Source organism: Talpa occidentalis, unplaced genomic scaffold, assembly GCF_014898055.3.
Source record: "Talpa occidentalis isolate TD23 unplaced genomic scaffold, MPIMG_talOcc4v2.1, whole genome shotgun sequence".
NCBI classification, from domain to species: Eukaryota; Metazoa; Chordata; class Mammalia; order Eulipotyphla; family Talpidae; genus Talpa; species Talpa occidentalis.
This window is the reverse complement of record NW_026555331.1, coordinates 114,931,643-114,949,708: the sequence shown is the minus strand read 5'-3', so window position 1 is coordinate 114,949,708 and position 18,066 is coordinate 114,931,643. Positions and strand designations below refer to the sequence as shown.

Sequence of the window (18,066 nt, the reverse complement as noted above, 5' to 3'; positions counted from 1 at the left end):
ATCACTATCACTTTATGTCATCTTGTTTTCTTTAATCATTTTCCTAGAAATATGTGGCTGTTCATTTAAGCTTGAGTGTGCATTTTAGCACATTTTAGTAACTTGATACATTTAGGTATTTCTGTTGTTCCATTCTTTAAAATTCATATTCTATACTATGAAATCAGTTATCATCACCTGAGTTGTAACTTTTTTGTATTAGTAATAGTAGTTCTTTTCCCAAATACATTATATGAACTTAAACATGGTCCTAATAACAAGCGAACAGGGATGCAACTGCAATTATGTCCACTTGAAACAAGGGGAAGTTGAGCTCAGAGTGGCATCAGCACTGACTTCTGCAGTTGTTAGCGAAGTGTCCACATCAGGCAGTGGAGCGTAACACAGACTGCCATGCTCCTAATCATCACACTGAAAATTAAACATTGTCTTGCATGAAAAAAAAAAAAAACAACTTAAAAGCTAAATCATGATACACCAGGATACTTGATTTTCCTTAAGTCATTCATGCAGTCAATGTCTTTTTAAACACTATATTGGAAAAGCTCTAATAAAGAATCAACCCAATGGTTTCTTTAAGCTATGAGTACTGCACTTTCTAGAGCTAAGGTGACACTTATATAAACACATTTTACTGAAATTTAGCCTTGGTTCATCATTTCACTGCTTCATCTGCTAACTTTATTAAGCTACCGTTTATAAACTGCTTTACTACTAAAACTAAGTACTTTATATATTGTTGATGCATTAAGTACTCCAGAAATGAGAGTGGTTATCAATTAAAAAGATAAAATAGATTGAGAGAAGATTAAAATTAGCAAACATAAGCTTCAGCTCACTGTATTAATTTGTAAACCATGCATTGTGCATTATGTACAGAACAGGCACACAGTGACCACAATTATTACCTGCATGTACCATATTATCAGTCACTACTGTAATAATGCCATACAGACTATCTCATGAGTTCTCAGAAAAATGGTATAACCCTGTTTCCTAAACCATAATGGCTGATAAAAATAAATAAATAATCTCCAAGTTCATGTAGGCAGTAGGTGGGAGACATTGGATCCGAATTCAGACAATTTAAATTGTCTGCAAAGCAGATTAATGGAAGAGTTTATTATTTGGTACATCCTAGAGTGTCTGTAAGGAAAAATGACAGATCCTGTGATAGAGAAAAACAAAACAAAAGCAAGCAAGCAAACAAACAAAAAACATGGATCTATGTGTTCTTAGGATGCAAAAGTAGGAAAGATTAAAATCCATTTGGAGAATAGTACAGTTAAATGAAAAAAGAGAACAAAGTTGAGGACCACCAACTCATGGATGATAGTGTTTAATATAGGAAGGGTCACTTAAAGGACTTACAGGGAGTCAAACCTGGATTCAATTCACTTATAACTGGGAGACATAAATGATTTTTGAATGGGAGAGTATGTGAGAACAAAGAGAGTTGTATTTAGGGAGTCATCTGTCAATGTTATCTAAAAAAGAAACATTTACAGGCCTTGCTATAGTAGGTAATCTTAAAAAAAAATAAGCACAATTTATTGACTAAAATAATTTTTAATTATCAAAAGCTATATTTATTGTGAACTTGAAGACAGCATTTTTTTGGGCATTCTTAGCTGATATGATATTTGTAAAAAATAGAATATATACTCTCATGAGTCAACATTTCTCTTTGATTCAGGTTTAGTTTTATAGCAAAACTAAAGAAACTTCACAAAATATTGCAGTAAATATATTAACAAATAGTTTATCAACATAAAAATTCAGGCTACTATATAACGTGCTTTTTTTCATTTAGATATCATCATATTAGCTGTAACAAAAACCTTCTAGTCTGGAAGTAAAAGTATTTGTGTTAGGTAAACATTTAATAATATTGCAAATTCATTCCTTCCATTTAGAGGATTAGAATGTAATAAAGTGTGTTGTTTTTTTTTTTTTCATTTTTTTTTTTTTTTTTGGTCAAAACTATCCACACTATTAAAATTCAACGGCATCACTTCCCATCATTCAGCTTTATCTGGCTAAAATCCTTTAATTCCCTAGCTCCTGCTGTTGGGGAGCTCTAGGCTCATCACACTTAACCTCTGCCTAGGCATCTAAGAAAAGAATTTGTTTCAGTCCATTCATAGCTTCAATAGTTGAGCAAGCCACACGCAACTGCACACTGGTCTTTTACCCTGAGCACACTAATCTGATTGTTTTTCCACTCTACAAACTCTGGGTCAACAATCAAGCTGCCGCCAGAAACTAATTAATTTGCAAACAGGCTTCTGTTTTCACAGAGGGAAAGCTTTTGAGAGCCATGTCAGAGAGGCCGGTCACACCATGGTTACACGCATTGTCATGGCATCCACTTCTCTGGGTAAATCTCTTGCTTGATGTCACTGCACACATGAACCCAGATTACCCAGTCAGCAGTAAATCCCTATTGAAGCCTACAGAGCTTTGAATGTAGTGAGTCTAGAAGAGGAAATTGGTATAGACAGACTCTGTATTCATGAAATTGATGGCGAGACTAGGGAGACAAATGCATGAAATTTCCTAAAAGAAAAAGAGAACTGACTTTAAAGAATATTTTAAGGTCTCATGTCATTTTGGTATATTTTCATGAGCTTTTAATTTAAAAAGTAGGATTATCTTAAGTAACTAGAATATTTACTCGTAAATACTATTTTCCTACACCTACATTCAATGTAGGTTCCTAAATTAGTGCTTCAAACAAAGTCTGTAAAAAATATGCCATACGTGAGATCTGCATTTTTAGTACATCATTAAAAAATGTTTATAGCATATCCTGACAATATCCTTCAGGTACATTTTCTTAGAGATCTGAAAAAAAGTAAAACACTTTCCAAAAATATTGCCACTAATAAGATAGTATTTATTCCCAAGTTTTATTCATTTTTCCTCATTAGTGCAATAAAATTTCAAACAAAACCAGTTAAAAGTGATTGTTTCCTTAGACAAATGTGACAGAAAATAAGTCCTCAGAAAAGGAAATGGAGTGAAGTTATATTTTGTCAGCTTAGCTCTTTAAAAAATGGCATTAGTGAGTTTATTAAATTTGTCATCATTTAGAGACTAGAATAATTTTATGGTTTATATTTATTTTTTTAAAAAGTAATACACTTGTAGCATCATTCTTTATTAGGATAAATATTTTTCTCGGTAATAGATCCATTTAAAATATATCTGCTAGTCTATTATGATTCTATTTTAATCCATTAATATTCATGACTCAACATCATTTCAGGGTAAATAACTATCAGTGATATCATTTATTATTTGTGTGACTCTATGCACTAATTCCTCAGAATTTTTAATAGATGAATAAAGTATGTAATACATAGAAGATATAATTCAAAAGTAAAAAAAAAATACTGCATCCTTGTTGCTTCTTTCATAGCACACCAAAAGAACATTTGTGTTTGCTAGTTTTAATAACGTTTTATTACTATAACTTTGGTTTACAATATTGTATATGCTATTATTTTAACTGAATGATGGTGAGCTTTTAAAACTCTCATATTTTCATAGTGCCACAAAATAAAAGATTTAGGTGGCCTTTCCCTCTAAGGTCAGCAAAATATTACCAATTTATTTAGGTCCAAGGAAAATTCAAAATGGTATCATTTAGAAGTCTGTCATTATACAATGTTAAATGACCCATGTCATTGAATGCTCTGATATAAAGCACACTTCCAAAGAGTGTAGATTAAAATATGATATCAACAGAGTCCACATATAGTGTTGTAAACCAATGTTACCCCAATTTAAAAAAAAAAGATTTGTATAAATGATTTGAGATTAGGTATCTGATACCATGTAATGTTAACTTGTATCCTCATAGTTCATTTGTGGTCTCTTTTCTTGGTTCCATTTTCATGAAAATATATCCTGTGAAGAAATCTGAATCTTTAGAGAACATGAAATATCCTAGAGCGTGGCCACAGAGGAAGTTATGTGGATTCCAATAAGGGCAGGCAAGCCTAATGTGAGTGTTACAAGGGAGAGGAAGCCGCGTGATGACTTGCATACCATTTCAATTACAGAAAAAGGCAAGTGGGTTGGCCTATCCACAGGCATGATCCTTTTAGGAAATTCCACTAAAAGAAAACAGGTCTTCCTGAAATGAGTGAGAATGCCTCACACTCCGGGCACTGTAATTAGGTCTGTTTGTGTTCACTGGTCCTTGGCTCTCTCAAGGATCCATGTGGTTTCATGTATTAAACCCGACACTGACAGCCCTTTCACCCTGACTCAAATATAATCACTCACAGAATGAGTATGCCAAAGCTTCCTAAGCATGCTCCACCCAATGGGAGCAGGGAGAGGATCCAGTGAGAATTCACATTTATTAAGTGCTTAAATATCTATGCCAATTATTTCTTGGTACTGGTTTTGTTTTTTTTTTTTTTTACACATTACCATGTGATTTTATTTTTTTCTTTCAAAACTATAGGGAGTACATAGTATTATAATCCCATTCAAATAATGGCAAAAAGATGAAACTCTGTCTCACTCTAAAGACTATAGTCTGTCCTCCAAATCATGTAGTATCCTGATATCAGTCTAAGACATAAATGATATTAGAAATAATGTTGATCAAGTAAAAAAATTAAGGGGTTTAGCCATCCATCTATTCTAATAAATAACTAATATATATATAAGAAATAGGTAGAAGTATTTGTATAATAAATGTTAAGAAATCATTACTATACAGTAAGCCAAAATTAGAATTTCGAGAGAATTTATGAAGCGTATCATGTCAAACACAAGCAAGTACATTTTCTGAAATCAAAAGTTGTTCAAATGTGTACCAACTTTATATTAAGGTTAATATAAGTAATCATTTTAAAAAGCAGTTATGCAATAGAAAGATCACTACATTCCATTTCTTATTTTTAATTCATCTGAAAGCATTACTCATTCCTAATATTTCCTGCTGAAATGAAATTTAACTTAAACCTCTATTGACACTAATAAAATGTAAATTTTATTAATTATAAAAAAGTGAAATGCCATTAAAAATAAAAATATTTCAAGATTAAATTCCAGACAATTTTTAATTTTTAATTTTCCTTGCAGGAAAAAATATCACCCAAAATAGGCCAGCTGCTTCTTTAAAAATAATTGAAATGGTTTGAGAAATAGAAAGTAAATCCTGTGCTTGAAATTAATTTTAATTACTTTAAAGACCTTTCAAAGAGTTCCTTGCAAGGTAATTTATTACTTCTGGAAGCACAAAAATTGTGTTTTCTATGCTGATGCCTCAAAACTCATTTACTTTATGCATGGATGTGTAAACAGCGTGTTTCCAATTTTATTCTGGAATAGTATTTAATTTCACAAGGTATATGAGTCACACAGTCCCTTGATTCTATCTCAAACATGTTGGCATCTTCCATCTTGCAGCAGTTCTGGTTTCTGCACCCTGTCAAATGGATCCTTTGTGCTAATTTGGTAAAATCAGTTCTCATGTTTAGTGTTGAGAGACTGATAACTGAATTCTCAAATGAACTACACATTTGCAGAGATGAAGTACAGAGCTTCATCTGTGGACAATGACTATTTTCCTACAATGTAAATTCTTCAGACTAAGCTGTCAGCATGTGAGTGTGCAACACAAAAGCAGTTTTAACTTGATGACTTTTTTTTTCTTGTAAAGCCATAAAAATGAAATGGATACTGTTATTCTATTTTCTAATGAGATTTTCTTTCTCTTGGAGAGCAAAAGCTTGTATGATCTTTAGAGTTCTTAGTAGATCAAAGTCTCCTTCTTGCTGAATAAAATTTTCCCGCCTACATAAACATTTCAACTTGACAATAGACAAGAGAGCAGCAATGTTGAAAGAGTATTTTTCCCACTAATTCTGCCTTCATATAAAGCAAAGATTTGATAATTTACAGTGGACATTCCAAAATTGTCCTCTGGGATCTGGGAGTTTGGGTCACTCATAGTTTTACACAGACAGCCTTATCATCATCCTGGGACTTCTATTTCCTTGGTGAGGTAATTTCTGAGATGGTCATCTGTGTGTGGTTACCCTTCACTATCCCAGGGGGATGGGGATTTCACTATAAGTGCAATCCTTTTGATTACCACAATGTTTGCACTAAATTACTAATGATCTTTGTATTATCTGCATATACAGGAACAACAATAGAGAAGTGACATCAAACTTACTGGAAACTTGGGAAGATAAAAATATGGAAACTAATAAAAACAACTCTTTTAAAGAGAAAGGACTAGTTAACATTGAAAAATATGGCAGGGAAAGTTGTCAAATAGAGATTGTGGGGGGAAAAAAAAACTATAAAAAGTCTTTTGTGACCACCATAGGAGGTCACTTTCATGGGGTCAAAGTCAGGCTAAAAGTAGCTAAATATGGTGAAACTATTAAGAAGTTGCTACAGAAGTGGTGGACTAGGATGTGGGAACGTCATGGTGTATCATGATTAAAGGAAGAGTTTGGATCAGATAGAAATATAGGTTTTCAGTCCAGGAGAAGAAATTAGTGGTGAATAAAAAAATAAAGACAGCAAAAGAAATGTATGTTGGGTAAATTAATGAAAAAATACCAATGCTATTAAGAGCAAAAGCAGAAGACTCAAACATGGAAGAGATACACCATTCTCACTAAAACATAAAAAAATAAAGGACAACTGAATATTGTTGTAGAGGGAGAGTGTAAGCTAATATGAGGCATGCTTTATGTTTTGAAGAGTCACTATAAAGGATGGGCTATATCAGAACAAAGATGATCACACATACATAGTGGATGGTATCATTAACTTTCAGTGAGGTTAAATGGCAGAGGTGTGAATATTCTCTCAAATTCAATAAAACTCAGAGATGATTCGATGAATTTGGTGGTGCTCCAGAAAGGTGGAACAAACAAATGTGGAAGAAGTTCAAAATCTGGGATAATTGAGCATTTAACTGAGAAGATAGACTGCAAAACCATGATAGTCATCCTCATTGATCAGGAGTTTAAATCCAGCATAAAATTCATGTATGGGCAATTAGGGACTAATACGCATTATTTTGTCACAAAAATCTCGAAGGCAGATATAAGTGGAGGTAATTATTTTATAATAAACATATCATGGTAATATTGTGGGAACCATTATTAAAATCTCTGATGAATGTACATGTAAGTAATAAAAATAAAACAAATTCTACATAGAACAATACGTATGAGCCATTTCATTCAAAATCTAAATGAAACAGTATTCATTTATTTTAGGTATAAATATTTCTACATTTTCTCTTATACTAAATTTATTTATATGTTAATAAAGAGAAAGAGTAAAAAATATATCTACTTGATCAAGTAATGAAGTTAGTGCCTGAAGTTAGAAACTAGGTTTTTGTTCCAAATCTTCTACTACTAAGTTAGATTTTTATCTCACTTAAAAATTAGTCTAATTTCCATACCTATAAATTGGAAAAGAGGATTTTAGAAAGGTGAGGGTAAAATCAAGTGAAATGATATGAAAGTCCTTTGAAATTTTAAAAATATTTCCAATGTGATGTGGCTGTTCTACATTTAAAAACAAAAAACAACTTTCACTAACCTTTATTATGTTCTCAAGGCAATATAAGTGTTGTGGAAAAAAATAATACTACATCCTGAGAGCTGTTTGATGTCCTTATAAGACAAGGTTGTTAAGTCATCTTATCTTTTTCCATTACTTCCTTTCCGTAGTTCTAATACAGACCTATTTTTTTCCATAGTTAACTACTGAGAAACTTTAATTTTGGAACAAAGCAAATACTTTCCTGAATTTTTAATCTCTTTTCTTTTTTTGCCCAACTTTCTCACACCCAGTCATGAAGTCACCACCATGCATTGAACTTCTTACTAAATCTCAAATCACAGTGACTGTGCTACACACAGAAAATTCTTCATTGGCTTAATATAGTTACGGGTGTTAAGTGCTTATATGCTAACACACCACTTACCATTGAGCCACCGGGAATCGTGCTGTTCTGTCCTGATTGGGTGGTGGTGTCCAAGAGTTCGGAAAATGGCAAAGTCTCGCCCCATAAAATCAGCTGCTGTTCCAGAATATAATTCTCCATCTGTGTTGTGACAAAATAAAACCACATACAGATAATTTAATTCAATTAAAGGAAGAAAACAAAGCAAATGAGTTTTATGGCAATAGCATGCTAAAAAGAAGACAGAATCTCTCCATGTCATTCTGCAAGGTTACTGTAAAATCATATTAATAGCTTTTATTTTCATGGAAGTTAAATTTCTAATATACTTCCTTTGTAGTAGGATTTGAATTAGTGAGATCTTGTTATAATTTAGTAAAGACTATTTCTCTTGTCAATTTTCCGGATGCTTTTCATTTTATAACATATTAGGTGAGAGAAGCGTACTAACTTAGTATCAGCTACCATACAGTCTAAAACCAAGTCTACCACATAGCCTCATATGAAACAGAAATGAATATGGAGAGAAGGAAACTTTGCCCAACACAGGCCATAATCATCACACTTTACAATTCTGTTGCACTTGACTCATTTCTACTTAAATTGAATTGACTGTAGTTCAGAGTTTAGTAGTGAGGAATTATAATCAGAAGGTAAAGGATAGAAAAGGAAAAGAACAAGTGAGGAGAAAGAGGAGTTAATATTTGTACTTGCCAGGCAGCCAGGCGCTGGGCTGACACTTTCAAATTATCTCATTTAGTTCTGTCAACAACCCATGACGTAAATGTTATCCCTATTTCACAGTTCAAGAAACTCAAGGCTGCTCAGCAAATGACTAGGTAAGTCAAGGTGAAAGTTCAAACCCAGGACTGTTTAATACCAAGCCTCTCATACTAAACCCTGTCACCTTTTAAATAGCTGACGTTTTTGAAAATTACATTTTTCTTTCCTTTAACAGGAAAAATATGAGGCACTCATATTACTTCATCCAGAAGACATAAAATTGTCTTCCTAATTAGTAAATTATCAGCAAAACAAAACAAGAAAGGTTTATAATCCAAATAATCTATCATGATGACAGTTAAAACTATTCTCTTGTTGATCATTTGGATATATTAATATTTTTTGAATTAATTTATTTTACAAGTATTCAGAGAATAAAATGGGCATAGATGAATTACAACTTAAAAATTTGTATAACATTATACTTCCACAGGATTTTTATATTAGATAAATGAAAAACTCTATAAATCTTCAGTTATAAATGTCTTTGGGAAATTCTTATTGATCTTAATCCTTATATGATATGATGTTCTTTGTTTACATCCCCATTTCTCACTTGTAACTAAAGACTTTGCAATGAAAATAGATATTTGCAGTGGTAGACCCAAATTGATTCCTTTGTTTGTATCTTTTTAAAAAAAAAATATTTGTTTATTTATGCATACAAGAGCTGGGCTACAGGCCAGAGGTGTGGGGTCTGAGAGGATTCACTGGAGACAGAGTGGGGAACAGAAAAGGCAGATTGAGGGAAGTACACTGCTTAGGGGAGCAGCGGACGAGTCAGGAGAGGTCTGCTGCGCCATGTGGGTTGCTCCCTGGCTGGTTGGGGGATCGAACTCCTGCTGCAGTGGCTGTAGAGAGCTTCATAGGTTGAGTCTTAACCCCTTGTGCCACCAGCGAGGCCACCAAATTCATTCCTTTGGGGCATCGTATTTCTCCTCACTTTAATAACAAAATATGGCTTGCTGTGACCATAATATCCTGTAATATTCTATCTGACCACAAGATAAAGCAGTCTTTTTCTAAAAACACATAAATAATATGAATAAACTCTTTATATATTTCAAAGCTGCTTCGAAATATTTAAATGTGTAGTGTCTCCTTGATTTTAACCTATATTTAATCACCATAATATTTTCTTTAGGTTGATATTTTATCATTTTACAACTAATTGATAAATATATATGATAGTTTTTAAAATTTCAGGCAAATTATTTCTCTCAATGTGTATGAATAAGAGGGTGTTAATTAAACATATATGGTGAAAGTAGCCTAAAATGTTCATGTCAATTTCAAATATTTTCAATGGAACACCTTTCATATGGCACCTTGTGCTTTCTTTAATTTAAATCAAAAGCATTAAACTATCTATTGAATCTTATTGTCTGATAGACACTTGTTAGGTGATAAAAATCAGGAGAGGGGAAAATAGAATAACCAAAATGTGAAAACTGAAAAATTTCATTTCAGAATCAGACAGATTATGCACAGCATGTAATTAGAAATGGAAGAGTAAAGAAAGTCATCAATTAACCAATCTTTTTCTTCAGCATTAGCTGGCTATAGTATGAAAAAATTCATAATTATGGTTGTTACAAACTGTTCATGAGAGTATTAAAATAAAATAACAACATAAGAAACTGTTACTTCGACATAGACATGTACTTCTTTTTCATATTCATTTGGTTAATTATTTTAGAACTTGTACTTATTTTTTTGTTATCTACTCCCAATAAGGGAGGCAGAAATCAACATAAATGAAGGCAAAGGGAGAAGGGCTGATTTTGTTATTCTTGTTTGACAATAGATAGGTTTTCAGAGAAAGAAGATCTATTGACTCAATTGTTATAAAAAACAGACCTAAATTGAACAATTGACTTATAAAGCAAAGGTAGGTGGCAGCTTAGGTACAAGTTGCCTACAGTTATAGGAAATTACCTCCCACCTAAGTATTATTTTTGGCAAGAGTCAGAGTGATTTCTGTGAGCTTGAAGGCACCAGATGATTAGGTGACTACAAAGGGTACATTCTTACAGTGTCAATACACAATATCAGCAGCTGTTCTTTTATGGCAGGCCTTGCCTCAGAGTCTCTGCTGGGGTATCTATAGGATTCTCAGCAGAGGTGATAGCTTCAGGAAATCTCTTATTTATTGTCTTGACCCAAAAGTATAGGTAACAGGGTATCATACTCTTGTATTTTCATTAATAATGACAATAATAGGGGGCCTCCCTGGTGACACAGAGGGTAAAGTCTCAGAGCTATCAAGCTACAGCCAGCCACAGGAGCACATGTTTGATCCCTGGCCAGGGAGCTAACACACTTGGCACAACTTATTTCTCCTGTCTTGTCCGCTGTTCCCTTCAGCAGTGTATTTCAGTAGATCTGCCTGTTCTGCTCCCTACTTTGTCTTTGGTGAATCCTCTCACTGTCCTCCAACCCCACACCTTAGCTTTCACCCCAGCTCTTGTATGCATAAATACATAAAATAACTCTTTAAAAATAATAATAAAAATATCAACTCAGAGTACATTTCACTTAGCATACTTGTGAATTTCTATCATGCATTTAAGAATTAACACATTCTGTGGTAATCTGAAATGATATAAAGGCATCTTAGTATAAAGAAATTTACAGTAACTCAGTTTATTTTTAGAGAACAAATATGTTTAACAAAAAAGTTTACTTGCCAAACTTCATTTGTACTCTCTAGGTCATTCATAATGTTATCAAATTATACATTGATTCTTGGGCGAGTGTTAATTTGTCAGTGCTCTAACCCTAAATAAAAGGCTTCTTGAAAATCTGAGGTAGTATATTAGGTATTGTTTTTCTACAATGATTCAAATGGCATTATGGTCAAGATATATACTTTGGATTTTCCATATATACTAAGCTATTAGTGAAAGAAAATATATTTGCCTAATTTTATTAAACTCAAGGAATTGTTCTATATATAATTATATCATCTATATTACAGTTTATGTATATGAATACATATGTGCGTGTGTGTGTGTGTGTATGGATGGATGTATATATTTCAAAAACTGGTCGTGGCTACTCTGTCCAAAAAGGCTTTAAAGTCTACAAAAAATACCATATGGACCATTTGATGTCTCAAAAATAATACACCAACTAAGTCAACTAGTGTTGACAGATGTAACTAACCATCTAGAAACAATCAAATATAAAAATTGCTCTTTGAAAACACTGCCATTCTATCTTAACTGTAAGCTTTCTTAACCATCTCTATGGAAAGCTTTCTTCACTGAGAGGAACAAAAATTTAGTCTACTGCATTTTCACTATTGCTGAGTTACCTGAGAAGTATGTGTTAAAAACAAAAGTTCACATGTACTCTCGACTTTCTGTTCACAGCACAATATGAAGTAAAAATGTGGCTTAGATCACTTAATGTATTGGATTACAATTGCTAAGAAGGGTGTGGTGAGGAAAAACAGAAGGTGAAAAAAAAAATGTTTCCTGATGAAATCACAGTATTACTAACACAGGTGTAAAGTGTGACATGCTTGTGAGCAAAATTCAAACAAACCTAAAGACCAAGCCATTATGCTGTTAACACCTTAAGTAAATTCTATTCACAGAGTAGCAGAATAATTAGAAACAGAGGTATAAAGAAGAAATGTATGTCTTTACTCCCCCCCCCCACACACACACACATATGCTGGACATGGAAATACATTTGTTGAGAGTAGAAGTATGTGGGAATTATTTTTCAATTTTATGTTTATTTAGTACCTTCTCTATGTCAATAAACAGAATATGCTGATTTGTTACTTAGGCTGTCCTTTTAAAATGTGTATTTTGAGTAGTTAATATGCACACATTGTATAAAATTAAAAACAAAACAAAATATATAAGATATAAATCTCTCCACTAGTCAACCTATAGGCTAACCACTGTCTTTTTCTGCAATTTGTCTGCACTTTAATACATAGATCAGAAATACGTAAGCACTCAAACAGCACTATGTAATTGCATTATGTTATTTAATTCTCACAATAAACTAGTAGAATTAGCATGACAAAGTTATTTTACATATAGAAATTTATATATAAAGAAATTGAGGTTTAGATAGGTTCAGATAATTTTCTCAATTATAGTTAATTAATTTAGGGAGTAACTCATGTTCTAATATCAAGGAAGAGTTTACTCTAATGTCAAAATGTATTCTTTCCTGAGTCAGAGCAAAGTTCTAACTTGGGGAATGAACTTTAGCTTTAAGTCTCAGATCCTTGAAATACAGCCTAAAAATATCTCTCAGAAGTGAGATATCTCTAAATTATCAGCACTGCAATGACTGGAGACAACTTCAGTAAGGAAATATAATTGGTTTCAAGTTGTCTATTTGTTTCATGTCATGAAAATGTGAGAAGATATTTAATTAGTGCAAAAATATTCTTGTGTTTACACCTGGCATTTATTCTGAACAGGGAGCTATTTTAAATAAAGGAATTTAAAACAAATCTATAAAAAATATTTACAGGTGGGTAAAATAAGAAATATTACAAAATAAATAGGGAAGCAATTTCATATTGACCAAGTGATTTTTATTGAAGTAGATTTGAAAGTTAACACTACTAACGTGATTTTAGAAAAACGTAGTAAACACTCTAGGATTTGAGGACCTAATTCAATAGCGATGCATGGCTCAGGAAAGAATCCATATTTTCTATGACCTAGGTTTAAAAACCCATGGTATTTGGGGGAGAGGTTATACTAAACCTTGTTAGATTTTACAAACTAAGATGTTTAAGCTGTCATCTGGTTTTAAAGTTTATTACTGGTTGTAATTGCTTAATTATGGCATTGGTAGTAGAAAAAATATATGCTATCAGGATCCATCTAAACAGTTCACAGGAGGTTGGAGCCAAATGCGAAATTTTATTTCCCAGTTTTGAGGAAGAAGCCTCCAGGAACCACCTTGCAAATATTTCTTGTGTGCTGAAATGAAGAGATTGTATTTAAAATCTTTTAGGGAGATGGACTCTATGAATACACAATTGCTGCTCTCAAATATACAATATAGAATCTGTATATATTTCAGAGAACAGTTGTTTCCCTTGTATCTAAAAGTTTAGGAAGTGCAGTAGAAAATATTTATGTTAAAATTCTTCATTAACCAGGGAACATGCTTTTTAAAGCAGCAAATGAGAAAATGCCAAGAAAAGCCTAACAAAGGGAATTAAATGTACTGTGAGATGAAGGATTTATATCATATTTTAAAGGAAACAAATAACTTCAGTAAAGGAAGTCACAGATCTTGAATTAAAATCATACTGCAAATATTTTGAGGGATTTTTTTTACTAGGTCTAGAATAAATGGCTCGGATCTTGCTACTTAACTGATCCAGAATTAATTAATGGTGGCTTGAATAATCTTCCTTTGTCAATAAGCCCTGATAGTTCCACAATTATTTGACCATATTGAATAGGTTAGGGCTGGACCTCCATTTAAGAACTGCTACTCTGAAATGCCTAATATGCTTTTTCAGCCATCTATCCTCTCCTTGGCTCACAGAATTTCCCTTATTCCCTTTTCCTTTGCAGAAACCTATGAACAGTTTTCAAAGAAGCTTGAATATAAAACCAAAATGGTGGAGTTTCATATTCTTTGTGGACTTTGTGTGGTTGCCTAACATATGAACTATGGAATACTTGTCATCATCCTTTCTCAATGGAATATTAAAATAATCAAGTAAATCCTTACGGAGAAACATTCCACAAATTAAAGTTGTTTAGGCACAATTTTACATACTGCTTTTTGAGTAATATCTAACCTTTTTTTCAGCATGCAATTTAAATAAGAGTAGGATGTGAGTTTGAACAAGGTAGAATTCCTCCTCTTTGTGTAAGACAAATTTTAGATTTCTGTGTCTGCACTTAAAGAAGTCATCCACGTGTAATCACTAGGCCTTCTGTGAATAGGAACACTTCAAGTGTGTTAAATTTGCTGCATTCCTTAGGTCTTAAACTTTTGTTAAAACATTCCATAAATGGATCAAATGGACTGAAATTGTCTACATTTGGAAAGCAATAGAGAAGATAATTCATGCTGTAATAGCTTTATTCATAACAGAAAAGGGATCAGTGAAAGAGTGAGAAAGTAAACACTAGGGAATACTGGAAAAACATATCTTCATAGTTAATGCTGTAGTCACTGTGGCTAAAGTTTTATTTTGTTAAGTAGAAAAAGGGTATTTTATAAAGAAAAAGACTGACAAAATTTTATGAACTTGTGACACATTTAGTAATAATATACATTTACATTTTAAAAATCTAGGCTTATTCAAACTTGAAATAAGAAAAAAACTGGGGCCTCCCCAGTGGAGCAGTGGTTGAGTGCTGGTCTGCGAAGCTGCCCACAGCCTCTCCAGTGCTGGTTCAATCCCCGACCACCAGCGAGGGTCCCCCATGGCACGCAGACCTCTCCTGCCGTGCCCGCTGCTCCCCTCAGCATTGTACTTCGTCAGTCTGCCTGTTCTGCTCCCCGCTCTGGCTCTGGTGAATTCTCTCACCCTCCCGCACTTCTGACTGTACCCAGTGCTTGTATAAATAAATAAATAAATAAATAAATCTTTAAACAAATAAAGGAAAAATCATTTAATGAAGTAAAGTATATTTTTTGTTTTTATTTAACAACAGTCCAAAAATGGGTAAAAGGATGTGGGAAAAAGTTTTTATCTTTCAATAAAATGTCTAACATCTTCTCCTTCTTCTGCCTACTTGTCTTTTCTATTTCTATCCCTTTTAACTATGACTAAGCATTCACCACCCATCTGCAATGATGAGGAAAAGAGCAAAAAAGAAAACTAGAAAAGAAAGATGGTTAGAAAAAGGGTAGAGAAAATACGTAAAATGTTTTATTAGATTGAAAAATAAAATATCCAAAGTTTCAAAAGAAGAGTAGAGAAAGCCTTTGTGAACTCAAGGTAATGAAACAGGTTCTTTGTCAATTGTAACAATATTGTACTGAATAAATTGTTTAACAGTGAAGAGCATGAGAAATTTTGGAACTACACTTAACAAAATAGAGAATACCTATCCTTTCTGAATTAAAAAAAAATTAAGCACATATTTTACAAAATGAAAACAAAACCAGTTTTCATGAAATATTATTGTTAATTTCAAGTGGTAATTTACAGTTATCAAGCAGGCAATTTTAAAAATAGTATTAAGCCATTTTGATGATAGAGAATCCCAGACTAGATAGAAATAATCAAAGCAGCATTTAGTGTATAATGTTCATTTCAAATTATTTCAGCCTCAATTGACATCACTCCTAAAATAATTGTGATTCACAATGGAAGAATTGCACATTAAAAGGATCAAACAATCTATTATCTATAGAACATTTACTATTTATTTAATTATCAACAACATACCTATTAAGAGAGATGCTGTCAACAATTTTGGGTCATAAGGACTCTTGCCACGGCCATTTTCAAAATGTGAGTCTTCCAGTTTAAAGATGTTGTCCTGTAGATAAGAAGGGGGAGGATTTGAATTTATTTGTAACAGGAAGTACATGCCAATTAATTATTGAGTATACACTCATGACCATGGGGTGTTATAATTTGTGTATACTTAGAGACTCTAAAGAATAGGACATGTCATGAGATAAGCAGACTAATCATTTTATCACACAGGTATTCCAAGTGTTTTCCAAACGATTCCTAAAAGAATTTCAAATTTATATAAAATGACTTTTTCTTCATTTACATAGAGGAAAAATAGCAAGTCTTTAAACTAAATGCCTGTAATAAAATAAACTTACTTTCCCTTATATACTTTCCAAAGGAAATGTTATCTACCATTAACAGTCACTTTCTACTCTGTCCTTCCTTCAACTTTGCTACTTCTCAAGCATTTTAAAATTACTCATATTGGAAAGTGGAAAGTAACTGAAACAATCTTTATCAATTTCTTGAAGTGAGAAATACCAAACTGCAAGTCAGGGAGCTGTGCCCAGTGGTACATTCATTGGAACAACAAGCTCAGAGGTGATTCATTTGTTTCACAGGGAAGTGCTCAGCTAAGGCCAGAAACTGGATTGAGCATTTGACATAGTAATGCACTCCAGTTCAGAGGAAAGCAGTGCAACAGAAGCTTTAATGAGGAGGTAACTAACCCATGCCTAAGATTCTGTTCTTACACTATGTCTAGCTACTGTAACTTCTATATGACAGTAGAGTAAATTGGGGAATATTTTTCAGCACTCTTTCAGAACATGGTGCCCCAGGATTTAATTAGGTCAGAATATGTATGCTTTTTCCAGGAGGACATTAACTTGTCCATGGATTGAATAAAATAGCTTTTTTGGCAATTTCTCTACTTATTCACATAAAAGTATTTTCTATCTTAGAATAGTAAGTAGTATTCATTTTATGGCCAAAAAGGATCACTTTATTTAACATTTAATTTTTCTGATGGAGTTAATGGCAGTGTTTCAAATTATGACTCTGAAAACTCATTTTAGTTAGGGAGAAAAAGTGAAAAAGGAAGCAAACCAAGTGTTCTCCATTTTTATGACCGTGAGTGAAAATTCCCCATTCTATTCTTTCCTCACATTGATTCGGCATATGACCATTAGCTATCCCCTAGCAATGAGGGTTCTATAGTAGAATTCTAAAATTTACATGGTTCAATAATGGATGGGTTTTCTCAGAACTGTGTCCTGTTGCAGTGGGAAGGACGGTGAGTCAAGAGTCAGGCTCAGATGGACAAATGATTAGCTCTTTCTTGTTCTTCGGTTGCCACTTAATACTATATCTGAACTTCTGGTTCCTAAGGGTCAATGCTGCCTAGGATAATTAATCTCACAGGTTTATTGTTAGAATGAAAGAAGTGAAATAAATCATTGTTTAAAGCAGTGACATAAAAGAGCAATTAATTTTATTCTACCAATACTTCTCATATTACCACTATAACAAAAGAAAATAAAAATTTGACACAAGTTGTTACCATTATTGTAAACTTTCCTAGCATATATTGTAAGAAATATTACTTAAGACAGTTACATTAGTCACCAAATGACAAACTTTTTTACGAGTGCAAATTTATCAAAGATATGTGAATATTAAAATCATAACATGAAACTGACTGACATGTTAAGAAAAGCATAGAAAAATCTCTTAAGAAATATTTAGATACATATTGATAAAAATTAGAAAAAGCCCAAAAGAAATATGCTGAGTAGGTGATAAATACTATACTCAAATTATAGAAAATGTATATGTGATCATGTCTCATATATTAAAGAAGCAGCAGGGAGCAATGGCGTGGTTGAAAATACTG

General features: G+C 32.8%; 1 protein-coding gene across 6 annotated transcripts in view; it reads right to left on the bottom strand.

The window, feature by feature from the left end:
* The window catches only part of SEMA3A (semaphorin 3A), a 691,723-nt gene that overhangs the window by 68,945 nt on the left and 604,712 nt on the right, over positions 1–18,066 (bottom strand). For all 6 annotated transcript variants that reach the window (XM_054692483.1, XM_054692485.1, XM_054692484.1 and 3 more), the window contains 2 exons: positions 16,155–16,248; positions 7,988–8,107 (listed from right to left, as the gene is read on the bottom strand). In XM_054692483.1, coding sequence (XP_054548458.1) covers positions 7,988–8,107; positions 16,155–16,248 — 214 coding nt within the window. The remainder of the gene's footprint in view (positions 1–7,987; positions 8,108–16,154; positions 16,249–18,066) is intronic.